Source organism: Neodiprion pinetum, chromosome 4 (genome assembly GCF_021155775.2).
Source record: "Neodiprion pinetum isolate iyNeoPine1 chromosome 4, iyNeoPine1.2, whole genome shotgun sequence".
Taxonomy (NCBI): domain Eukaryota; kingdom Metazoa; phylum Arthropoda; class Insecta; order Hymenoptera; family Diprionidae; genus Neodiprion; species Neodiprion pinetum.
This window is the reverse complement of record NC_060235.2, coordinates 41,604,982-41,630,665: the sequence shown is the minus strand read 5'-3', so window position 1 is coordinate 41,630,665 and position 25,684 is coordinate 41,604,982. Positions and strand designations below refer to the sequence as shown.

The 25,684-nt window shown below is 40.7% G+C and overlaps 3 protein-coding genes across 5 annotated transcripts; 1 reads left to right on the top strand and 2 right to left on the bottom strand.

Moving 5' to 3' along the window:
- The first annotated feature begins 284 nt into the window (after positions 1-284).
- IntS1 (integrator complex subunit 1) lies at positions 285-9,139 on the top strand. Of its 3 annotated transcripts, XM_046620566.2 has the most exons (15): positions 285-545; positions 698-752; positions 986-1,224; positions 1,403-1,878; positions 1,973-3,262; positions 3,368-3,543; positions 3,632-3,784; positions 3,869-4,546; positions 4,632-6,422; positions 6,529-6,843; positions 6,947-7,409; positions 7,515-7,639; positions 7,718-7,914; positions 8,026-8,298; positions 8,414-9,139. In XM_046620566.2, the coding sequence occupies exons 3-15, from the start codon at positions 1,062-1,064 to the stop codon at positions 8,527-8,529; spliced, it is 6,216 nt and encodes a 2,071-aa protein (XP_046476522.1). In that variant the 5' UTR covers positions 285-545; positions 698-752; positions 986-1,061; the 3' UTR covers positions 8,530-9,139. The 3 variants fall into 3 exon arrangements, with proteins under 3 accessions (XP_046476522.1, XP_046476520.1, XP_046476519.1); XM_046620564.2 differs by having other exon boundaries at positions 285-752; positions 1,004-1,224; XM_046620563.2 differs by having other exon boundaries at positions 285-752.
- LOC124216262 (nuclear RNA export factor 1) lies at positions 9,093-11,185 on the bottom strand. The gene has a single exon (XM_046620568.2). It carries the CDS (start codon positions 10,827-10,829, stop codon positions 9,216-9,218), a length of 1,614 nt encoding a protein of 537 aa, XP_046476524.1. The 5' UTR covers positions 10,830-11,185; the 3' UTR covers positions 9,093-9,215.
- A 264-nt stretch (positions 11,186-11,449) lies between these two features.
- On the bottom strand, positions 11,450-13,459 carry LOC124216263 (nuclear RNA export factor 1). Its single transcript, XM_046620569.2, has one exon. The coding sequence runs from the start codon at positions 13,281-13,283 to the stop codon at positions 11,703-11,705; it is 1,581 nt and encodes a 526-aa protein (XP_046476525.1). The 5' UTR covers positions 13,284-13,459; the 3' UTR covers positions 11,450-11,702.
- Between the last annotated feature and the right edge of the window lie 12,225 nt (positions 13,460-25,684).

Genomic DNA, 25,684 nt, shown 5'->3' with positions numbered 1-25,684 from the left:
GGCAATAAAACGCTGCCCGACAAGCGCAGCCGTGAACTGATCACATGGTTTATCAGTGAATCTCATTTGTGTTGATATTCGCTTGCAATTCGTGAGTTCCGTAGTTCCGACCCGTGGTTCCGATGGTGCCAATTAGCCTTCTCTTACGCGTTTTTTTGTGATACCCGGCAACAATAACATCCTTCTGAACACGTCAGAACTACGGGTCGGAATTATAGGACTTATGAATCGCAAGCGAATATCAAAGGAAATGAGATCCACTGATAAACTACCCGATCAACTAAAGGCTGCGCTTGTCGGGCGGCGTTGTGCTGCCCCTGTCGACACATTTTCACGGGAAGTTTTTCGCTTCGTTGCGTTGCTCGCTACCGCGGCGTTTTACTGCCTGTGAAAATGCACCCGCATACAGCATTGCATACACACTGCACTACTGCAGTCGTCAAGAAATTCGCTTAATTCAGTTGTGTTGCATCCAGTCGCACCGCAGACACTACAACTGTTTTCGAGTGATTTGAACTCCAAAAATGAGGAAGGGAAAATCAAAAGTATTTTGATGTAATATTTAAGTGAAAACTCCAATTAGAAAATATATTGAGAAGAACAGTGGTAGCATGGAAGCTTCTTCATCGTTCAAAAAATTAAACACGTTGTCTTCCTGTTAAATTATGTGTCAAACGGCTTTTCTTTCTCCGTATAGGTTAGGTTGAGATGCGGCGAGAATTTCAATCGCAGATTGCGAACTCCGTTCTTCGGTAAACCATATTTAATGATATGTGTATCACGTTTCTGATTACTCTCAAATTTTATGCAGTTCCTTGCTGCATAAAGTTATAACTGCTTCAAAATTGTGTTCTATTTTCCTGTTTCTCCTGCTTAATCTCATTACATTCTTACCAATTTTACATTCTTAACAAGCGCCATAAACATTGTCTTATATACATTTGTATAATTGAATGGTTTAATATAATTTATTTCATTAAAATAGATGTGCATCTATATCTAGATACAACTATCGATCAAGAGCATAAATAGTTTATGCGTTGCATAAAACGTAGGAGCAAATGGATCGCGTAAAGACTGGAACAGGCCGTGGGGCCAAGAGCAAAATAGCTCAGCATCCCGCAGACTTGTTTGCTCTTGGATCAAAAAGTTCCAGAGGTGAAGCTACAGATTCCAAGCGACCTGGTGTGATCCATGGGAAGCCAGGCCCGAGTTCTACCTCAAGTACGACTTTTTTCAGTGCTACTAAAATTTACACTTCTTAGCTTTCTTCAATACTCTCAATGCTCAAGATAGCTTGTGTTTTTAAAATAAGATTGGTGGAATGAATTTGCAAAGACTTCTGGATCGTAAATTAGCTAGTCAAGTGGTGCATCGTTTACATTGGAGTATTTTCGTGCAGGTTCAGATCGTAAGAAGGAAGCTCCACCGGGATCATTGCAGTCACTTATTCCTCAGAAAAAAGCAAAATTGGCTCCACATGTCCCACATTCTCGGCCTCCAATGTTAAGCTCGGAGACTTGGGAGGGTGTAGCCATTGATTGTGATCCAGCGGATTTAGCCCCGATGGTCCTCGAAGCAAGTGAAAATGACGAGGCTGATAAAGTTGTTGGACTTGTTTGTGGAGCTGTGAGAACACTTAAAAATCAGAGATGGAAGCCAGACACTTTAATTTATATGGGTTTAATGTATTTGGCCAAAATACGCCCATCTATTTTTTCAAATGACTGTATTCTGCATGCTTTGTCGTCGCTCCTCAAACGAGATCAGACACATAATTTCAAGAGCAAGGGAAATCCCTTGGTACCAGTGCTAGCGGCCAATTTATTGATGAGAGGCTTTCACGAGAAGAGGAATTGGCCAGAAATATTTGTCAAAGTAATTGCTGATATCCTTTAATTGCCTTTTACCAAATCGTAAATTTACGCATGTTTGATTATTTCACGTTAACATATCCAATAAATTCTTACAGCTTTACATCGAGGATGCACTGGGTGAACGAGTCTGGGTAGATAACGAAGAGTGTAAAGGATTTGTGGATAACATTTTGACGGGTTTCAACACGAGGCACCCACCCAAAAGTATATTACAGCCGGATGTGTCGATATTAACACCGAGGGAGTGTCACAGTCCATCGACATTAGAGGATGACGACCCCGCCACCTCTGCTATTCAGTTATCCGGAGACAAAGAAAAAATCGAGTTTCCAGTTATGCCCAGATACGCACACTGCATAGAAAACATTGAATTGGTTGTGTTAGAGACAGTAAAAGAACAATTGAACAGACGTCAACCAGAGTCAATAACCAGAAACTTTTTGAAATTACTCTCCTTCGCTTGCGGCTTTGTAGAAATTCGAATCATCGCTGTTCCAAAATTAGAAATGTGGCTACACAATCCCAAGCTTATGAGACCTGCTCAAGAATTACTCAGTTATGTCTGTTATAATTGTATAACGCACACACAAAGAGACGTTGAAGTGATAAGTCAGTTGGTGAAAATGAGGCTTAAAACTAAGGCGGTAATCAACATATATCTGAACGGTGTTAGAGAGCTGATAAGCCTCCACCCAGAAAATTTATCAACAACTCTGAAACATACAATCTATAATGAGTTATCCAGTGCTAGAAATCCAAATAACATGCCGATGCTTGCAGTTATGTTTCAAGCTGCTCCTGAAGCTGCTGCAAGATTACTTGCCGAAATATTTCAAGATTTGCTTATGAATCGCGAGGATTATTTAAGACCTTTAAGGGCATTGTTAAGGGAAATAGTCCGTGTATGCAGACACGACATAAATCTGCTCACATTGGCGCGTACGTTGATGGCAGAAAGAAAAGAAATATCGCAGCAACTGCTCAGCTTCGAGTTTAAAGACAGAGTTTTTGTATCGATTATTGATTTATTGTGCTTGTGCATGTTTTTGGCCATCAGCCCTCAAGTCAAGGAGGCTGCCTTGCTGGCTCAGAGAGGTGACAAAAAAGATGTAGCCCTCTTGCAACAGTTTCAAAACTTGGTCGCCACTTTACAGTACGAGTCTGTTTCCTGGCTTCAAAATTTAGCACCGCAGATGTACAGTGTTGGAAGGAACGAGCTAATTCATGCCTTGCATAAAATATTGCTGTTAGAATCTCCGGACCATTATTACAAGCTGGATAACTGGCCACCAGAATCAGATCGAGTCTTTTACATTCGTTTAGTATCGGATGTTCCTCTACTGCAAAGCACGTTGTTAAGATTACTGCTGATAGGGTTTTCTAAGGTGAGTTTTTTTTTCTTATTTTTTTCAATCTTATTTTTCTTATTCAGGCCTACCTAATCAAGCAATATCAATTTGGAATGTTTTTACTTTCTTCTTTGTTTTCAGGAAAATGGTGTAACACATTCTGAAACCTTGGAAGTAGCTGATCAACTGATAAGGCGAGCAGCATTAAACTCCTCTGAAAGCTATCCTACTCTAGCAGCTGACAAGATGGACATAATAGAACTGATTTTCAATCTTTGCGTCTATCAACCACCAGGTTCTATCAATATTCCTCCAGAGTAAGTTTTATACTTTCGTACACTGCGAACTGAGCAGTACAAAATCTTCAAATGATATTTACTTTCTAATCATGCTTTGCTTTTTTAGTTACGAGCCACCAACTTTGGCTATATCAAATTTGTATTGGAAAGGTTGGATAATGCTACTGATACTAGCAGCCCATAATCCATATTCATTCGGTGCAGTAGGATGGAAAAGATATCCAATTTTGCAAACCTTCATGGAAATGTGTATAACAAAGTAAATATCCTTGTCATTTTTCGAAACTCAAATCTTTTTTTCCTTGTTTACTTAAAAATTTGAGCAATGACCTGTTTGTTTCAGCCACTTTTCATATCCCCCACCAACGATGGCCTTACCTGAAGTTAGTGAACAAGAACGAGCTAAGGAACTGCAAGTAGAGGCGCTAGAGAAGCAAAAAATACTAGAGTATGAAACCCACTTGGCCGCTGCATCGACGAGAATGCAAATTTCCGAACAAAATAGTCTTTTATTATCTCAATTAATCACAATGGATCCGACCGGAATAGCAAGAAGACCTCCGCCGGCAGTTCTGGAACAATTGCAGTCTCTAAACGTATCTCATCGCCTAGGACATTTGCTCTGTCGCTCACGACGGCCTGACTTTTTGCTGCACATAATCCAGAGGCAGCAACAAAGCTCATCTCAGAGCATGCCATGGCTTGCTGATCTTGTTCAGAACAGTGAGGGGGCGTTGAGCCAATTACCAGTTCAATGTCTCTGTGAGTTTTTATTATCAACGAGCGTTCAAGCAGGCGATAAACAACCAAGGCAGCAGCAACTACTTGCTCACCTGCAGAAGTTACTCACAGATCCAACTCAGGATCAACAACATGCGTACGAAGTATTGGAATACTTTTTGAAACGATTAAGCAGCCAACAAAGCGCCAGTCGAGCTCAAGCAATCACTGGTCTTGAAACTGTGCTGAGGTCTATTCCTCTGGAGGAGGAAAGCATGGAAGTTGAAGGCGAGAGTGAAAAGTGAGATTTGTACATGATGCATGGCATTTTTTCTATCCCCTTATGTTGTAGCAGTAAATAATTTTTTGTTTCTTCTATTTTACAGAGAGATATGGTTACTGCGCAAGCTGCCTTCCATCCCTTACTTCCTGTCTGTTCGCTCGTTAGTTTCTACAGCACTGCGTGGCGCTTGTCAAGTTGAAAACTGCCCGGATTTAGTGCGAGCATACATAGCATACCTAGCTGTGCATACACTGGACGATGATCTCACGGAACTAATTGATCTGGTGAATGAAATTTCGCAACTAGTCGTTGAACGAAGTACGATTATAGCCGCCATCTTACCGCAACCAGACAATGAGAGCATACAATCTAAGCAGACACTGCACGCTTTTATGGCAATATTTTGTAATTACCTTCAAAAAGCTAGAGCGCCGAGAGGCGAGGGATATACTTGGTCCGAAAGTCAGGATCAAATACTTGTTCAGTGGAATACCGGAGAAGAGTGTACCATGCACATTCTAGTCGTTCACGCCATGATCATCTTACTGACTTATGACCCGTCAGATGATCCAGGATTGTTTAATGAATTACTGGAAACCTGGTTTCCAGAGAAGAACGAACCGCCCAAAGCGTTTCTCGTTGACACTAGTGAAGAAGCCCTCTTGATTCCGGATTGGCTAAAGTTAAGGATGATTAGAAGCAATGTCCCCCGTCTGGTTGACGCTGCTTTGAAAGACTTGGAGCCTCCTCAGCTGGTATTGTTCATTCAAAGCTTTGGAATCCCGGTCTGTTCTATGAGCAAATTGTTGCACACCCTTGATGCAGCGGTACAAATTGATCCGAGTTCGGTTGGCGAGGCTGTTTTAGACAAAACTTACATGGCACAATTAGTTGAAGTTCAACATAGAAGGGGTGCAACTGGAGGCCTGGTCTTTGTGCAAGTTTTGCAGCTTGTTGAACCGCCGTTGCCTGACGAGAGTCATTTCGTATTTGAAAAACTACAAATACGCTTACCGCCCAGTGCGATGGTGCAAAAACAGTCGTTGATACAGTGCTCGGTTAAAACTGAAGTGCCTCATCTTATCAATAGACTTTTCATCGAAAATATATCCACCAATCAAAAGGTTGATGCTTATCGAAGATTGCACAAGATTTTAACAGGGGATCTGCAGAATCCTGTTAATCAAAACGGAACTGTTGTTCTTGCAATTCAACATATATGCAGCGTTTTAAGCTCCATGCAAGTTGAACAGTTCTTGGCATCGCTCATTCTTATGACACAGTTCTCGTGCACTTTGATGCGCATTATTTTGTCACCACTAAAAAAACCGTCTACTCCCCAGCATGTATTTGACCTTGGACGTAACATGTGCTTGAATTTGATCTCATTGATGGGGGATATAAAGGCACCGATTTTGTGTATATTAAAGGACTTTGCCAACATGCAATCGAGCAAGGATCACCAGCGCAAAGAACTCGCAGCTCTGACGAAAAATCGCGACCCGCTAACTATACTGGGAAATATGGATCAGTTGAATTTGGAACGCGTCGGACGCAAACTTTTGGACAAATGCCTGAAGCAACAGAACAATGACGTTCTAGTCGAAGCCATGGCCAAGCTTCTTGTTTCCGATAGTAACGAAGGTGTTATAAAACCTCGAACCGGCCTCCTTATTGACTGGCTGGCTGCAGTTGAGCCAGAACTACTTGGAACATGTACAAATCTTCAAATGAAATTATTGTTCGCCAAGACTGCAGTGAAGGTTAAAACTGACAATAGTGTCGTCAGTTCGCACGCTTGTAGGCCCTACTTGTTGACATTGTTGACTCATAGAGCAAGTTGGGCTACGCTTCACAAGTGTGTAGGACACTTACTCGATAAGTGTGACAATGTGTAAGTGGATTTCTTTATCAATCTCAAATAAGATCAAATTTTCACATCTTTATCATCTGTAAGAATCTCAATTCTCATTCCTATATCCATAATTTTTCTCTGCCAGGTATGATCCAACTGCCGTTCTCGACTTTTTGTGGGCGTTGACTTGCAACCCAAAGCTCTGGCAAGGCAGGGATAAATTCACTCCAAAACACTACATCCCTGAAGATATTCTACTTCTGTCTGAAAAGCAGTTACTAAATCTTGTTACGTATCTGGTAAATGAGGCTGTAGTTATTTGCAATCAGCAGAGTAGAAAAGCTGCACTCAATCAGATGGAAGGAAGACTGGATTTATTACTGCACTGTGTATCTACGGAAGAGAAACTCATCTGTAGCGTTGTCAAGCATCTGGCTTCTCAAATGGAAGATTTTGATGGGTACTTTTATTTTGCTATTGTGTATTTCTGATTAATCACTGCAATTGAGGTACTACAATCTCCTCAAAATCACATCCTACAAAATCGTCTTTTAATGTTTCAGAGTTCACTCTGACATGGCGCATCAATTTTTACTTCACATGTACATGAAAGTACCTAAAGTAATATGTTACTTGGACGCATCTCAGTCAAAGAAATTTGTCAGTGATGCAAAAATCACAGACTGGACTGGTTCGGTACTTGATTGTACAAGCCATTCGTTGCTAACAGCATTAGCTGCAACCCCACGTCAAAAATCATGGGTCTCAAAATCTCAAGAGTTTGAAGTTTGCGCTAGAAAAATGGCTGCTGTTCACCCTATTCTGGTTTTACGGCAATTACCAATGCTCGCTTCCTCTCTTATGGGAAGATCGTATTTAGATTTTGGTCAATTCCGAACCGGTCATCACTTGAATCTCTTTGTCCAAGTGATGGGCTTATTGGAACTATTGCAGCCACATTTGTTTAATGAAGAACACAGAATCGCATTTGAGGATACGCTCGAAAACTATTTCCAATGCTTCCAGGCAGGTTCAATTATTGTATTTGGTTATGACAATATTCAAAAAATTATCAATATATTCACTGTACATTCACAATGAAATAAATAACATCTTCAATGTTTTTTCCAGCACTACGGGCCGATAAAGGATCTCATATCACTTCTCAATCGATTTGTCGCTCTGGTCCAGGCTTACATTTCTCACGATGCGCAAAAGGCTATGAAGTATTTGTACAGACATTCGCACATTTTGCAGTAAGCAATTCTTTTCTTTATCCTATTTTCAACTAATCTGTTGCACAAACTTGGCGCTTATATATATTCTCTGCACAGTGAGCTGCAACTCCAAAATCCAGGATTAGCCAGCTTGCGTACATTAATGTCAGGCATCCCAGTACCAAGAGATTGCGAAGACGAGGATGGAGAAGAGGTGATAGTTGCTGTCGTACCACCGCCACCACCACCTGAACCAACAATTCCCCAGCATTGGGCATCTTTACTTGCGACACTGAACAAACTGCACGGAGAAGGTAACTGGTTTCTGTTTTTTGGTCACATGATAAATCAGTACTACTTTTAGTGCTATTTTTTCCTCCTAAAAACTGTAATCTTTTACTTTACGTAACAATAACTCATTGCAGAAGTTTTTATGGCACTCCAAGAGATTGAACACTTGTCATCCCGCAAGCCGTCTGTCCTGGAGCTGGTGAGTGACTCCATATCTGAGCTCATTTTATCCCCACAAGGCAATATCCGCTCCTTAGCTCACACACTGTTAGCGAGGGCCTTGAAACACCGCCCAGCATCGAATCAAAACATTCTTGCCGCATTTCATAGATGCCTAGAAAGTCCCAGAGCAGACGTTTTGATGTCTGCGCTCGATAGATTGCCTGACGTCGTCGTGTGTATGCAAGGTCAGAAGATTCACATTTTAGAAAAAAATATGTTTCCTCTGTTGAGGAGCGTAAGAGTTTAACCATCTACGAATCGTACATCATTTTCTAATAGTATTGATTGATCTTCTTACAGAGCACGCATTACCACTGATGCAAAAAGTGTTTGAGCTTGGAGTAAACTCAAATGTGAACACTATTCCTCACATAAATAAAAGTATCGCTTTGTTAAACATACAGCAGGGCTGTTAAAGTGGTTCAAAATAATAAAAGACTCTCGGAAGCGAAAGGAAAGCCAAAGGTGCTAATATTGTGCCAGATTTGTGTGTGAATGGTATGTTGTGTTCAGTGATAATTAGATGTTGACCGACTCCGGAAATTAGAGAAATCAGTGTTACATCAAGCGCAAAACAAGAACTTAAGTCACGGAACTGTTTTGACTGCCTTTTTTTAAGAGACGAAAGTCACATTTTTTATCGAAAATGATACTTTTTTTCTAGTTATGAGCATTTAATTCATGAGAGCCGGTCATCGTAGAGTGGCGCAATTTACTCACTGATTAGGTAACAAGTTTACAGAACTATAACTCAGCTGATAGAAAAACAGTTTATTAGTAAATAATATGTCTAATTGTACAAAAACATAGTGTATAGACTATTATTGTTACGAATCTAATTACAAATACATTGTACATACTACTAACGACGATAAGAATCAAAATATCTTATGTGTAAAATTGAATTGTGAACAAGTTTTAAATTACTTATAAATTAACTATACATTATGTATATACATATCTAGTTCAGTAGTATGTATTTATTACGTCAAATAATTGAAATTGATATAAGTTTTTTTTACCATGCATGGACGGTATACGAATGTTTTTTTTTTTTTTTTCATTCAACTAAAACATTTTTGCATAATTATGGTGATCACATTCATTGGAAAGCTTTGTTTGGAACATCGTTAACCATGTAAGCTTTCATAAAAGAGTTTATTGCCACACGAATATCCCATTTTGAAGTTTCTAAATATTTTTTACAAGTTTCCCTGTTCATTGTTGAAAGTTCTGATAAAAATCCGATTAGTTGATCCTTTTCCGCATGGCTGAACAGTGTCGGTTTGAATCTCGGTGCATCTTTCGGCTCAAATCTACTGTCCTTGTTATCTCCAGTTGTAAAACTTGCTGGCGCAACATCAAGGTGACATTGATCATTGACAATGCTGTACTCATTGTCATCTTTAGCAACGATAACAAACGTTCGGTTAAAGAGCATTAACTGAAATATTAATGACTTGTAATAAAATAGTCCTTGCACAGAAATGACCAAATGCTTTTCGCCTTGGTGCAATAAATCTACGTGAAACGATCTCAAGTTGTGCGTGGTAGGCGGCTGCTTTCTTAGCGCTGAAATAATTTTTTCTGGTCCCCTTAGTAAATATTCTTGGCATTTGGCATAGTCGACAAATTTGAGAAGATTACGATTGTTAGCAAACACCCTATTTAAACTCTTCTGTGTATAAGTAGGTGCGTTTCCTATAGTCATAGAGTAAAATGCATCTCTATCGTAAAGACCATTCATTACTATTCTGTCCTCCTGATCATAAAGGGTGAAGAAATGTCGAATGAATTGTTTAACAAGCCCAAGCTTAGTCCCGTCTCCTATATAATTTGTATTTATGACTGGGGCGAGCTTTCTTTCAACTCCGATAATAATTCCATCCAATTTTTGGATATATGGAAATATATTCTTTATTGCTCTAATGTATTCCTCAGGTGTTGCGTACTTTGTACAAAGCGGATTACCGTCCAGCCACAGTTCGGTTATTTTGAATTCTGCAAAATAACGCAGATAGTCGATCTCGGATATTTCATTGAAACGCAAGTCCAACTTGGTCAGATGGTAGTTGAAGAATTTTTCAAATGGGACAAAAGCGCTTATTCCATTATGCCGCAGCACCAATTCTCTTATTGGCAACTTCATCTCCCTCAAATTGCCTATTATGCCCATTTTTGCACATCGTAACACAAACAAAAGTATCCTTGGCGCAGCGACTGGGCAATATATCGAACCAAGTGATTTTACCTTCTGGAAATTTTCCAAGTTCAGTATCTTTCTACCGGATTCGTATTTATAGTACAAAGCTTGAGCCACCGTCTTTGTTGGATTTAATTGCAGGTCTTCCATGCTTAAAAAACCTAAAATTATGTCTATATTTAAGACATTTCCAGATGGTGTTATCACACACAGATTTTGTTTGACGAGATTCTTTATCGCTTCTGCATTACACTTAGTCAGGAATGTTCCATTACCACCTCTTTCTACGTGGTACATGACAGGCAGCAAAACTTCGGGTTCGCAGGCATTTATTACAGTGATCAGTACCTCGTCTTTCTCATACTTCCCGGCATCAAATATTATAAATTTATGCCAGAGATCCTGGCGAGCCGCAAGGGCTAGTTCGTGGTTATTAAACGAGGGTTTTAGATGCGTCAACCTGAGGGGTTCCCATGATATTTTATTTTCTGCGGTTGCTGCAGCTGAGGCCATTGCTTCCGTCGATTTCCGTCTTTATTATTTTCCAGTCGATAGCTTTCAGTTTTAAACACGAGGGGTATAGATGAAAATTCGCTGACGATAATTAGCGATAGCCAAATGTACACAGCAAAATCGGTGAGTTACCTTTAACAGCATAAAGTTATCTACGCATAGGTTACAATTACAAATGCATCACTTGTTCAACCTCCCGCAGCAAAATTGATCGGCAGTTCTCGCTGGACTGTTATGTTTTGCATGCATGAACTATTTTGTTATTTAAAATACGATATTTTGGAACCATAATCTTTCAGTAATAACTGTCCTCTGTTTACGATTGAGATTGCACTGTTAATACTGACATTGTGATTCAGTTCAAGTTAGGTTAGCTTGGTTGCAATGTATATAAGACAGGTATCTACTGTATCCTCCGTACAAAGCGTTGTAATTGGCTGGTGATCATACGACGGTTATTCATTTAGAAAGTAATGAAAAAAGAAGCGCTACTTTCGATCCCAAATGGTTTAAAATACGGTAATGATAGAGTTTATGGGTGTTTCAGTGATGGTTTTCCCATTTCTGGAGTATATTTGATGGGTAGAATGATACTAGATTCTTTGCTTGTTTTTATTTTTTAAATATTTACAAAAACTCGCGACTACAATTTTACAGTCTTATTTTGATAAGAATTACCTGCCGCACATGATTGTGTGCAGATTTGTACAGTAAACTTTATCGTGGTCAATATACAGTTTTTACATTTTGCTTGTGCTTAGTAATTGTTTCATGTATCACATGGGCAACATTCAACTGTGCAACTGTTTTGTCACGCAAGTAATATCCAACCGTGGAATTTTACTTTTTCAAGAAAGAACCCCTTGATTTTAATCACTTTTGAAATGCTTCAGGTGGCACGCCAGATTTCTTATAGTTTTCAACAAAATCAGCAATTGCTTTGCGCAGATTCCAGCCTGCATCTTCCAAGTATATTGAGCACCACTCACGATTCATTGTCGAAACATCTCTCAAGGTTTCTATCAATTCATTTTTCTCTGTACGACTGAAACAAGACGATTTGGAAATATTTTCAATTGCCTCATCTTGATAAGTCTCTGCCAATCGGCCCAGAGGTCCAAAGTCCACATGATACTGATCGTTGACGATGTTATACTCGTCGTCTTCTCCCTCCCTTAATATAAACGTTCTGTTGAATGACAAAACTTGAGTCGTTTTGTTGTCCAGTACCCTCAATACTCCTTCCACTGTAATGGCAATGTGATTGTTACAGTCATACAGCAAGTCGCACTTGAACGTGGTACGGTCATGCGAAGATTGTGGCAGCTTGTTTAAGGCTTTGAGAATTGCTTCAGGACCGCGGAAAAGGAGTTGATGACTCTTGGCAAAGTCCGTAAGTTTTGTCAGATTTCTATTTGCAACTATGAATTTGTTGAGATTCTTTTTTGCAGCAAGAGCAGGCGGGATGCCAAGTGTCATGGAGTACAACGCATCCTGGTGATACAAGCCTCTTAATATCATTCTGTCGCTCTGATCATAAAGGGTAAAAAAGTGATGGACGAATTGATTGACCAGTTTCTTTTTCTCTCCGTTGCTAAAATATGTATTATAAGTGAGCGGCATTCCAGGTGCCCCTATGTAGACCCCATCCAGTTTGGTTAAGTGCGGACAATACCGCCTCGCAGACTCGATGTATTTTTCAGGACTAGAGTAATTCTCGCACACGGGATTACCGTCGAGCCATATGTCTGTTATTTTGTGTCCCCTAAGCGGCGTTAGTGCTTCCATACCCATGAGGTTGTTGTATCTCAGGTCCAGTGACTTCAACATTGGACTTAAGTTGGAACTCTCTATAGAGGACAAGCTCAGGAGTTCGTTGTGTTGTAGGTTTAGATGTTCAAAACCGTTGAGCGCGTTCTTTGCTACCTTTAGAACATAGCTGAACGTCCTCAGCTGCGACAAGGGGCAGTAAACTGTCTTCGACATTTCTGTGTCCTTGTGGAACCTATCTAGGTGTAATATCTTTCTCTTTGGATCGTAACGACGATTCAGCGCAGCCAGCAGGAGGGCCTGAATATTAACCTTGAGGTCGTGGATAGAAGCAAAGCCCAAAGTGATGTCAATGATCAGAGGATCGCCATTTGGGTTATTTATGATCAAATTCGATCTGCAGAGCTTGTCAAGTGCTAGACCGCAGTTTCTTGCTATGAAGGCGCTGTCCTGGCCGCTCACATGGTATCTCACTGGAATCAGATCGGCTGGTTCAATCGCGTTGATTATCAACTTTAGGATGAAATCCTTTTCGTAGCGAGCCCCTCGGATCACTTTTATCTTGTGCCAAACATCCGGACGACCCATCAGCGATCGCTCTTGAAACATCGAACCTCCCATCGTTATTTTTAACGCTGTCGACGGGTCCAGCTGCACCGGATTCAACGTTACGTTGTGTTGCATTTTTACTGACTACTTGAGTTCTCACACAATTTCTACTTAGTTAATTGCAAGACTCTCCCTTCAGAAATAATTCAGATTTTTAGAGGTTAGAGTCTTACCAAGTTAACCAGTTTACTTCACGCTGCATCAACAATTTTGCACTTTAGAATGTTTAGTTTTTTCGAATTGTCAAACAGGAATCTGTTAAGGTGGATTTTCACGGGCGTCAAATTGCGCAACGGCAATTTGACGCAGCAGCGCCACGCCGTTGGTGGGAAAAGTCGCTCATGGAAATGAGCGTTCTCAACTCTACCGTTGAAACATTTCAGGGAGCGCAAGCGCACGACGATTTTCGGTTGTCGCACCAAAGCCCATTAGGGCAACTGTCTTCATATTCTTTAGTCAACATGGGAGGTGTTTGGTGATTGGCGGTGATCGGAGGAGGTCCAGGAGGACGAGCACGATGTGAACGAGAAGGGGGGGGGGGGCGTCGGATGAGCAGGGCGACGAGGTGGCCGAGGAGGACGCAGGTGGTCGGAAGTGGTCGGAGGTAGTTGGGGGTGGTTGGCGGTGGATGCGGTTACGCTTCTGCTCACGGGGATGATCGAGTTGATCGACATTCCTAAGTCGCAGTCGACAGGCAGTCTTACTTACTCACTTTGTACCGACTCAATCTGAAGCTTTCATACCGACATTACTTTGGCTGCTACGAATGTCGGTGCGAGCTCGTTAGGTAGAGTCGATAGAGCAGAACCCTCCTACGCTTACAGGCCCACCTGGGCCCACTTGCCCATCAGAGCGATTGGTCAATATGCAAAAATTTTAGATTAAATCGAATTGAAAAGAATTCATTCTAACAGAATGTGAATTATTTTTTAATAATATTCTATCTAAAATCTGTAAAAATGGAATTACTGATAAAGTCGCGTACGTTTGCTAAGAATTGAGACATTTTAAATATTTCTAAGAATTTAAGCTCACATTTGAAGCACATAATTGTGTATATTGATAATTTCATTATTCCACATCCCAGATAAAGCTCGAGTATCGTTGGAAGCTCATTCCACGTTTTACTCCATTTTCATTGACGGTTTACGTAACTCGAGTGATTTTTCGTAACGAATATGTGGAACGGTGAGAATTTCGTAAGAACCTATGAACACGAATAAACAAAATTGCAAGTAAAATCCAGCTGATTGAGACGGAAAAATACATGGCTATTGCTGGTGCAGTTATTTGAAAGAATAAAAAACGTCGACAGGAATGTATCATTGAAGAATTCCAGCACAGATATAGGTATAAGCATGTCGGGTTTATTTTGCGATTGTTACCGCTGGTGCCACTGATTGCAGCGAATAAGAAAATATTACGCGAAATAGCGCTGGACGTTGTGGAGCCGGAACAGAAGAACGATCACAGCATTATAGCAATTCAATAATAAATTGTAGAACCCTCGGCTGCGGCATTATGCGCTGGTAATCACAGTAATAAGCAGTTTTAAAAGTAACGTAAGTACGTTGTAGGTAGTAACAAGTACGGCGTAATCGTCGGGACGTAGTTCTATATACGTCTTCGAGGGCCCATGGGCGTCGTCCCTCCGCCTCTCTCAATACCTCCTCAGGCTCGTATCCACGTCCTGCAGCACGATCGAATTCCACCTTCGCGTAATAATGTACGATCTGCATCTTTATCCGCAGCTCCTAGTCCATATTCTCCGCGGCCCGTCGCAATTTCCAGCTTCTCGAAACGTCTCGGGGTTTCTTTCCTTCGGACATCTGATCGGATTGTGCTGAAACCTAAACATGCACGAAATTTACCTAGATTGTTGCTGGTCACGTGATTATGATGTATTCACTGATAGACGGCGATATTCAGGAATCTGTAGCGATACCACGAACAATCGAAAATATCGCGTTGACGCCAATGCGTAGCTTCAAAGAAAGATGGAGCAAAGTCGAGAGGCATGTGCCGGCACTATGCCAACATCTAATTTGATAACTGTAGAAGAAAAATGATAATGATGGTAGTAATAATGACCCGTGATCGCGAACCTCGCGCGCAATACGGCTACTTAATACCTACTCCTGATGTAGGTGGATGTTCCACGTTACCAGCTGTATAAAAACTTTACAGTCTTATAACTTGCAACATAATGCAAAAGGATAATTGAAAATTGGCAATTTTTCGAAAACATTCTGCTGACGGTTTGAATCCTACGGAAAACTAGTCATCTGTTAATTATTTCTGCGTAACTGTAAAATGGGTAGATCAATCATTGACGAGGAATCAACTTGAATAAAAAAAAAAACTGTTGATTTGTTTACCGTTAAATTAAAAAATTAGATTTCTCATTGACAGGCTGAAACGCGAGATGAATTATCTGTATAGTATTTACTCCATTTGTCAAAGTTAAGTTATGCCGGTTGCCTTAATAGTCGGCCGTCGACTCGCGTCTTTCTGAGGATGCGAGGTATCGAGAGAAGGCAAGGAAGAGTAGCTGGCAAGCGTCGAGATGACACGAAAAAGCACACGGTAGCGTTTTATAATGAGGAACTGGTCGACGGGAGTTCGAAGCCGCGCGCGGTAGCAGTTGACACTTTATTAAAACCGAGGGGGCCACCGAACTCGCTTTGGTATCAATCTCACGGGGAATTCTGCTTGTTATAAGCACGGACGAATGTGTCCTTAAGAAATACCGAACAGTTTAATAAGCAAGTGGTAGCCTCGATACAAGATATGAGCATTCTCATCCATCAAATGCTACCGTCCGCATACAATATCCCTGCACATACATACATACATACCTACAAACGCGGAGGCTTCTCGGCAACGCTGAAAGTTGAGAAACACACTTCGAAGTCGCGCCACATGCCCACGCGTTAATATACGCACGCATATAGGTATGTATATACCCGTGAATGTATAAACGCGAGCTCTAAGGGTAACCTGTTTTCCCTGGTTATTCTTTTTTTACACCTTCCGCTCAATCTCCGTTTCCATTTCGAACTCGTTAATTTCTCGTCCTGATGTAGATTGAAGAGGCGGAGGCAGGCGCGATCCTTGTAAAGTAAGTGCACCACACCGATTCAGTCTTTTATATCCTGAAACAGGTACCAGAGCATATGTGTTGAGCATTTTTAAAGGGCCCGCTTCGTCTATCGGGCGCTTCAAGAACGCCTGAGACAGGCAACCGGACGTCCATCGGTGTAAATGGTTGCATACCGTAAAGGCACCTACCTCGTGAATTTCACAAACAAAATTCGCAGCATTTAGCCATTTCTCGAAGATAAAATCACAAATAAATTATTCTTGCCACTATTGGTCTCATCGTGGAATATCGTTGGAAGATAGGTGAACTCTAAGAATAATCGTGCATTCAAAATGGAATCGCAAGCGTTGAAGCGGCAACCATTTTGTTTTTTTATTACTTTTAATATTGAACGGTCACTTTAATCGATTTATACCCAATTCACATACTCTGAAATCTTTCCTGTATGTGGAGTTTGGTGTTTTTTATGTATCCATTTTTTTTTTTTTTTTTTTAATACGTATTCGTCCATTACGTATTTCCAAGGCCTGGAATATAGGATAAGCAGATATAAAAGCCTAGCAGCACGTATACCGGTAATAATCAACTCGTCATCTGGTCGCGTGCGAAAAATACGTTCATTTGTGTGGCACGGGCTTGCATGACCGAGCAAATAAATAAAACGGCAAACACATCGTATGGACCCTGGACCTCGTATTTTATATTTTATCCAGTTCGAATGATTGATTGCACTTGCTGCTGCGTCGATAAGATCTCGCGAAATGCCGTTGCCTTCTGTACTTGTCATTTCACGCATTGTTTATTATTACCTGACAGTTTTATGTGTACCTTTATCGTGATCGGAAAAACCGCTGGGTTATATTGCGGACGGAAAGCGCGTTTTGCTCTACCGTTGCAGGATCTGGGCTCTTTTTTCTAATATCTCATCGTTCTGTTTCCCGAATACTGCCACTCGTAAATTAATCGTAACATTGAATCACGCCTCTGATCTAATGCATAAATGTTTCCCACCCTGAACCGTATATTAGGTGATAAAGTTTCGAAGTTTTCACCAGGCTATGATACTCATCACGTTCACCTGTGTTATCTGTAGCGTTGAAAATGAAAGAACGAAAAAATGAGGTCGGTTATTTAAAAATATGAAGAAGAAATTGAACCGTGATACCGGATAAAACTTATTGAGCGGGTTTCGTTTCAACCTCGCAGCAGAATATAGAGGGGCATAAGAAGATAGTAATTACCCACAGAAGCGGGACTCGAACCCCGTCGAACCATCAGACCTGCAAGGCACGATCCTTGATAAGTATAGTTGTTTCAGAATCGCGTCGATTCAACGCCATATACTCCCGCTATTCTACTTTACAGGTGTATTCTATTCGAAAATTATTGCATGCTGCATTAACTATTTACGGTGGATGACATGCGGTGCTAGCCAAGAGCATATTTTCTTAAAAAAAAGCTTTTTTCGAAAGTTAACTTCCAACCGTTATTTTCTGTACCCAAAACACAATTCTAGAATTTTTTAAAATTCTCGAAGATTTAAACACTTCCACGTGTTTGCCTCTCTTAAAAAAATAAATAAAAATTATGCGCATTGTTATATTTGAGGTCAAAAACTTGATCACATTTATTTGAGCTGTGACATAAAATCATGTACCAGAATAATAACATCGTTACACGTAGTTATCGACGGATGATTATTGTTGCAGGTATGATTTATAGCTGTGCTGTTTTCTTCCTGCCTTATACAAAGTAGGTATGTTTCTGCTGTGATGCAGATATTGTAAGGTAGGCGGGCTTTTAGCTGCCTGACTGAACGGTTTTACATGCGATATGTATATTCCGCACTTGTTCGCGGGTGTGTATTCCTCACCTTATATACACGTATATATGTATATATACGAGACATATAAGCAGAATATAGGAACTCGTGCGATCGTCCGCGTCCGCCTACCTCGTCATTATCTCCCGATACAGTTTTACCCCCATTCTCTGTTGACTTTTTTTAGTCCGTTTGTTTTTTCTTCGCTTTCTACTGCCCGTTTTTACTCATCCCCTCCATTATTGATCCCGCATACTCTCCTTAGTTCATTCCCATCATGCAGACACGCTTTTCCATATAACATAATAAAATTCACCAGATCCCGCTGCATGTGAATGCAATCGGTACGGGGTATATATAGAATTCCGTTGAACTAAACACGGGTAATTCAAAGTCTGCTGTGAGCAAATCACCTTCAAATAGCAGCCTCACACCTACTAACGTGCATGCTGCTTGAGCCGTCTAGATTCCCGCGTGTTCTCTCCCTTTCCAATAAACCTCTTCAACGGCTATAAATGAAGGCTTATTAGATTGGTTGCATGTAGCACAAATTGAATCGCGTCTTCATTCTCTCGATGGTGTTCGTTATTTGTATTTTTTTCGTCGAAACTGAATCCTTATGGTAATTTTGTTTCCTCATGGAGTTAAAATTGTAACGGCATAAAAGCATACAATTCGAATATACGCGAATGCCAGTTTCTGCAGAGCCTCATTGCGTGAAGTTGCCCGCTTATACCGCCTGATACAAGTGCAGATTATTCGACGACGCAGAACAGAAGTATTGACATATTTTGTGGCAGCTGGGTAGCCACTTCCTAACCGGTGTGTTTCCCTGAACCGTCGACTGCCAGGAATCAATGACAAATCCAATGGCAACGGCGCCGTCAGCACGCTGAGCGTATCGAAATTCTGAGGTCGATATATGTAGTCTGCATTCTGTTCCTCTCCTCTCCTTTCATGCGAAAACGCTGCGGTCAGTTGGCAGCCCTGACGGCAAGTCGACAAATTTGAATGGTAACGACAGTTGGAACAAGATTTTGAATTTCGAACGCAAAGTCCTTCGGGCACGGGTTGCGAAAATGGCAAGAAGGGAGACGCGACCGACCGACAAATGAATGGGGGGAAATCGACGCGTCGAAAGTTTGAAAAGTTTGACGGGCTCTTCGGAATGCGGAGTACGGTTGGCCGCCTACACCTGGGGCACTGCGAAGTCTAGTTGAGTCTTAGATTTATTGGCGATAGAGGTTCGATAACTGCTCGTGCATTACTCCGCCCACAGGCCAGGCAGCGCCGGTAACACCCTGCCATGCCGCGAACTTACCTGCTGTAATGCCATGCTACGCTATGGTGCTGCAGTCTTGTCGAGTATATACAACGCTGTATTGTGCACGCGGGATATCGGATTCTCACCGCGGCTTCAGGCGGCTCAGCTATATGCGTTATACGGAGAGTTTTCTCTGAAACTCGCCGCTCAACGCCTGCAGATAGCCAACTAAAGCTACATCTCGTATCGCTGCATGCTCAAAATGTAGCTTCGGTTGCCTACTGGCGGGCGTTGCGCGATGAGTTTCAAAGAAGACTCCGGATGCGATTCCACCTCGTTTCCTCTCTGTTATACGGAAACTCTTTGAAAATTATAATTTGTAAGTAATTTTAGCTCCGATGCGATCGATTCATGGAAATTCAACATCCCTACTACGATTCCCATGACGTGAATGCAGGCAACGGATCTCAGCACTTCCTTTTACTGCGTCCTCTGTGCTGAATGTATACCTATGGATAGGTATAATGTACACTTCATGTCTCCATATCTACTTTCACTGAGTATGCTGCCCTGCGACAGCTGCCAATCAGTACTAACAGCGGCATCAGCATTGCCAGAGGTTTGTTGCAGACGATCGCGACTTAACGAATCACAATTATATTCCCATAGCCCCAAGGAGTTGCGGCGGGAATCGCTGATCGTTGCTCTTATTACACGATTTCTCGGGGGATTTACAACGCAGTTCCTTGTTTGTTTACAGGTGGATCAATCGCGCGAGAATTACGTCAATACTGAGAATAAATTATTCTCGTTCCTTTGAAATTTATTACCGTTTCATCCGACTACCATCTCGTGTTCAAACTTACGCAAGTTACACGATTTACGAGTATTTTATGTGAAGTTTTCATACTGTTACTATTTCAGCTCTCGTATAAGATTGCGTATTATTCTTCTGTGTAAATTTTTTTTTCACACTTTCGGCGGACAGTCTGACTCACCAATTTGAAACGGCTAACTCGTAATTGATTATGAAGTAATACATATTATACACCAAAAACATCCAGCTTTTACCTATAATTTTAGTCGGATAGAACAAATTTTGAATGTTTACTTTATCATGATAACATTATTCACGCACCGATCATTAAAGATCAGTGTTCGTCATTTATGAAACGCTCAAACAAATACACTTGTAAATACTCTTTATGCAAGAATTTTCAATTAACAAAATCAGATTACCATGGCAAATATTTTTTACTTTTTAAAACTCCTTCTGGAAATTTTAGTTTGGCAATTTTAGTTAAGCCAAAAGAAAAAAAAATAAATAAATGAAGTGACACAAAAGAAAAATTAGGCTCACAAAAAACGGCTGCTTTGTATATCCTGACGTGTTTTAGGGCACTTGAAGCATGAAGGAAGAAACGAGGGCGAGCCTGGTTAAGATCGTTTGGTATTAACCGAGTCTTGAATTTTCGTGATAACTAAACAGTGTTTAATTTCCACTGATTAGAGGGGTTTCAGCTATCACGATTCACTTGAGATTTGCGGCCACGCGTTAACTATACGATGCTTAGGCACGCGTATACTTTTACATATTACATCCCGTTGACACGTTATTTGGTGAATAATATATTGTATAGGAAGAACAATTTTCACCGTTGCAACGGTGGCACGATAAAAAAAAATCTAACGTCGCCATCATACGAATTATAACGTCAATTTTATTACCCTGATCATATAGATATTTTTAATTAGCCTTTTCAACGTAACTTGCGTGTATAATTTTCTTCGTTAAATCTTATCCCAACAATACTTTAGACCTCCACAATTATTCAGATTTTATACAGCAGCAGTTTTTTTTAAAACTTATGCTTATCCTTTATTTTAAGGTCAACATTGCACGTGCGGATATTTCAAAGTTTATCTCGCACGGTCGTTAAACAGAGGCAAGAGAAAAAAGTAATGATATGATGAAAAAAGAACCACAGCGTGGAAAAAAAACCAGAATAAAAAGAAGTATAGAAATTAATCGATGCTTGAAAAATTGAAGACACGTATATGGTTTTGACTGGCCGTCGGTTGTGAGAAGATGAGAAACGGCGCGGGAGGTCTCATCTTTGGTGCAAAGGATTGATGGACACCAACGCACACGCTCAAGACCTGCGCATCTGTGCCTTGAACTTGTACGAATCGATGAGCAAACGAACACAACCGAACCTATAATCATCGGTCGTTAGCGCCTCATTCACGCCAGGTCTTTCCGAACGTCCGGGAGACGACTCGTCGCAATGAAATGCCTTACTTTATCGAACGTTTATGTCGACTGATTCGACTTCGTCCTCAAATACCTATCCTCTGATTTTACCCGAAAAACTAGAGCATTTAATCTTCGATTATTAAAGACGAGCAAACATTTTTTTAATGTTATTATTCAAACGATTAACATTTATAAGAAATTCGAACACCGAGTGGTTCGAATTTTCCCGCGTACTCAATGACGTCACAGTGGTTGTGACCAATAGCGTGACGTTTTGTAGAAAGTCGGCAGTGCAGTAACCAATCGGAGTTATGTGAATCGAGCGGACTGTTTGAAGAGAAACAATGCCCATAGTGGAAAAATATAGTAATTAAAATAAAGAATTTTCAGAATAACTTTTTCAGTTAATAAAATTTGATTGGATTCAATATATCATTATACCGAATTAACCTTAAGTTATATTTGCATTTTTTAGCTGAGCAATCTTAATACTGTACATGTAGTCTTATAAGGAACGGATCCAGTTTAACCGATAGTCTATTATTGAGAGCAGGTACCGTAAGAGCGTTTTTTATTTCTTTTATTTGTAGCGTAAGCGTGTGTAATATGACGGTGGCGGAACCAAGCTCTCTCGGGTAAGGCGCACTCAACACCTCGTCTGGTATATGGAAGTGTTGATGATCTTTGAAACTGGTTGGCTCATTAGTATGTGAAAGGTGGTGCCACCCACTGGGCGGAGCTGCAGGTCATTGAAACAATAGTGTTGTGACTCGAGCTCATTAACCTCATCTCGATCCTCCTTCGGCTCAAAGAGAGGCTTGCATATAGCTATTCGAACCTCAATTGATTTCTATGATTGATTGTTCCTGATCTCTCGCTCCTCAACGTTTTTCACCTAGCTTACAGTAACTTTTATGCGATCCTCCATCTTCAGCTATGTTCCTCGTTGTATGGAGTTCCTGACGCATTAACCTCTATTACAACGGTTGAGGTTTCGCTTAATTAGGATTTATAGTTGAACGGTTTTTTCTTCTTCTTTTTTACTCCTCTTTCTTATCCCCTTTGTCTTTTAACTTCTTTCTCAGGTGTTTCTGCACATGTTCGTTTCGATGCTAATTAACTGCAGATGGTTGATTTTTTCTGTTGTAGTTATTTGAAACGAGTTTGATCTTCGGGACTACTTTCACAGAGATTTGTCTAATCGATTGGGAAACATTGAGAAGCCAGCGCTGACCTACGACAAGTTATTTCGAAGGCGAAGTCCGAAGTTGAAAACAATTTATGTCCCTCAAGGCGATGGTAATTTATTACACATCTGATGAATATTTATCACGCCGATTTCACTGGATTGTACGGATTCGGCCTGCGTTCATTTACAATTGACGAACTGTATTATATATTTCTGTAGTATAAAGGATCATGCAGCTGGCTCGACACCTCGAGGAAAGGTATGGGACAACCAGGAATAAAAAGAAGAGACAAATAAACAAAAGAAGAAGAAGAAGAAGAAGAAGAAGATATTAGGGAGGATCTACAGCGACGCGCGTCCTTCGTGTCGCGCAGGATGCAGAGGGTTACTTTTGTAGATGGTGTTTCCTGGAAACGGATCCTGGCAGCTTGTTAGTTGTCTCCAAGAGTTTCGTAATATATTACTACTCCAACGCGCCCGGAGTTAGTTGGGCCCAAACGTAGGGTAGAGCCAAGCGTTCGCCAGCCTAGGCCAACTCTCGATGGATGTAGGGTCAGCCTCGTAGCTTTGCCTACTCAACTCTGGACCTGTAGGTAAGCCCTGAATAAAATAATCCTCTTCTCAGGTTCGTTTTGCGTAATAAAAAAAAAGTGAGTCATCCCACGGAATGTGATTGACATTTTTGAATTCAGCTGGTTCACCACAAGTATTATTCAAATATTTTTGAGAACGGTCCATAACCGTTACCGTGGAACAGGTTAAGGATTATATTGTTTAGCGAAGTGTCTAATATTATAGCCGCATTACAGTCGTTAATTATGAAAACTCTCGTATGATCGGTAGTTTAATAAATTTTTAAAACACAAAATTCTTCTCGGCAACGTGCAAGCGGCGCGGCGTGACCGTGCAGTTAGGGCTTCCTAAATTCTTGAACGAGTTTACCAAGAATAAAACAAGTCCTAATTAAATTAAATGGTCCCTCGGTTGGCTTGCATCCCTTCCCCTCCCATTCCCGCAGTGTGAACCTCGCGGTCAATAGTTTGTCCGTTGATCCTGCGGCAGGCGATCCTGAATTTAGTAGGATCCAACACACGCGTCGAGTGTCCTCTTTCAGGTTCATGTATATACGCTATAACACGCGGGAGAAACAAGTTCCAGATCGTGTGGGGCTCATCGAACACCTTACAGTATTACGACAATCGAAGCTTTTTGCGAAAAAAATAAAGGACGAGAAGTAAAGAAAATAAAATAGAGACTTGGAAAACTGCTTTTGCGCATACACGGTTAAAGGACGATCGTTGTTAGGAGTCATGGGCCCTTTCGTTTTTCAATTTCAAAATATTATTCTTATTTCGTTAGTCAATTCCTATTAAAAATCAATTGCGAAATTAGACTTTGCATACATTTTGGATCCTTGGTCAACCTTGTCGGTCAGAAATCGACGCTAGTTGTACAGTATATTTATACATATATAATATAGTCAGCACATTTGGATCATTGAGGAGTTTCAGAGATAAGAAAACGAATTCGTTTACGCCTTCAGCCTCTGGCTTCGACCCAGAAAGCCGGTTTGTTTTAAGGATGAACAAGTTTATAACCTCAACTGTATGTATACACAGACACTATATACGTCTGGTCTCAGGTAGCTCCCTAGCGGTATCAGAAACACATCGTGTCTAACACGGGGCGAGACTGATAACACGTCTATTACCCGAACAGCGTTCAAGGTTTTACTTGCCCCCAGTTTATTTCAACTTTTTTAGCCCCAGGAGATCAAAAGAAGTTTCACAGCTATTCCAAGATCTTGGGCTGATGAAAATCAATGACTACTTTTTTAACATTGCCCAAATTGAATCCATTTCGTCATCGATGACACAATTTTTTAGCTCATACATAATTATATAATAATCTGAATTATAATTTAAACTTGAAATGGAGCTAATTCTTATCGAGAAAAAATTTACACTGAATTAGCATTAAAATAGCTGTCAATCAAACGATTATTGTTCGGAACTTTTGTCATGGGAATATTTAGCGGTGAGTGATACCTGGTGACGATACATCGTACCAACCTACAACACATTGCGCATTGTTTAAATAAAATAACTGAAAATCAAAGTGCGTCGATTTGTGGAAACTAATCGTCGCTCGCCCTTTTTAATGCCAGTTTTGATCCAAAATTTTTCACACGTTCACGCGAATCGTACAGTCCAGCAGTGTACGAGATGCGATGGTAAGCTTGTGGATGAGGTTGTTGAGTGTTGAGTATATGGGATAGAACATGTGTACCCGATGCCCGTTTAATTAAATTGGAAAGAAATTGATTGGAGTGATTGACACGCGATGATGGAATTCATCTACGTGCCACAATGAACCTGATTGCTTCTTCGTACCTGTAGGTAACATATTACGTATAACGTGCAGTGTGCTACTCCCAGGAATAAGCCAGCGCTGCTATCCGCTTCCCTATACATGAGTTTGTAACCAGTTCTTCATGTTCGATCGACGTCTTCGAGTCTTATACTTCGTACCCTTACTACATGCCGGGCTAGTAGTAGGCAAGTACCCTGAACATATCCTCCTTATACGTATACGCCACGAAAGTGACTTGATATTGCTACGAGAAATGTTTGAATTGTAAATTAACTAAAGAAGATTGACAGGATTTTACTCCGCACGCTGATGATGTGTGTTTATACACGTCAACGGACAAATTGAATAATTGACAAACTCGCGTACGAGCTACTTCGCGTGCCTATAAACACGTTGTACAGACTCATCGTTCCCTCACCTAAATATGAATTATTGTATCTGTTAGACTCAAGTAGGCTATTTACAATG

What these genes read in the sequence shown, in the direction of transcription:
- LOC124216262 (XM_046620568.2), bottom strand. Translation starts at nt 10,829, where the DNA reads ATGGCCTCAGCTGCAGCAACCGCAGAAAATAAAATATCATGGGAACCC.
- IntS1 (XM_046620566.2), top strand. Translation starts at nt 1,062, where the DNA reads ATGGATCGCGTAAAGACTGGAACAGGCCGTGGGGCCAAGAGCAAAATA. An exon ending in AGGCCCGAGTTCTACCTCAA is followed by an intron (nt 1,225 to 1,402) that starts GTACGACTTTTT and finishes ATTTTCGTGCAG; the next exon opens with GTTCAGATCGTAAGAAGGAA. An exon ending in GTTGAAGGCGAGAGTGAAAA is followed by an intron (nt 4,547 to 4,631) that starts GTGAGATTTGTA and finishes TCTATTTTACAG; the next exon opens with AGAGATATGGTTACTGCGCA.
- LOC124216263 (XM_046620569.2), bottom strand. Translation starts at nt 13,283, where the DNA reads ATGCAACACAACGTAACGTTGAATCCGGTGCAGCTGGACCCGTCGACA.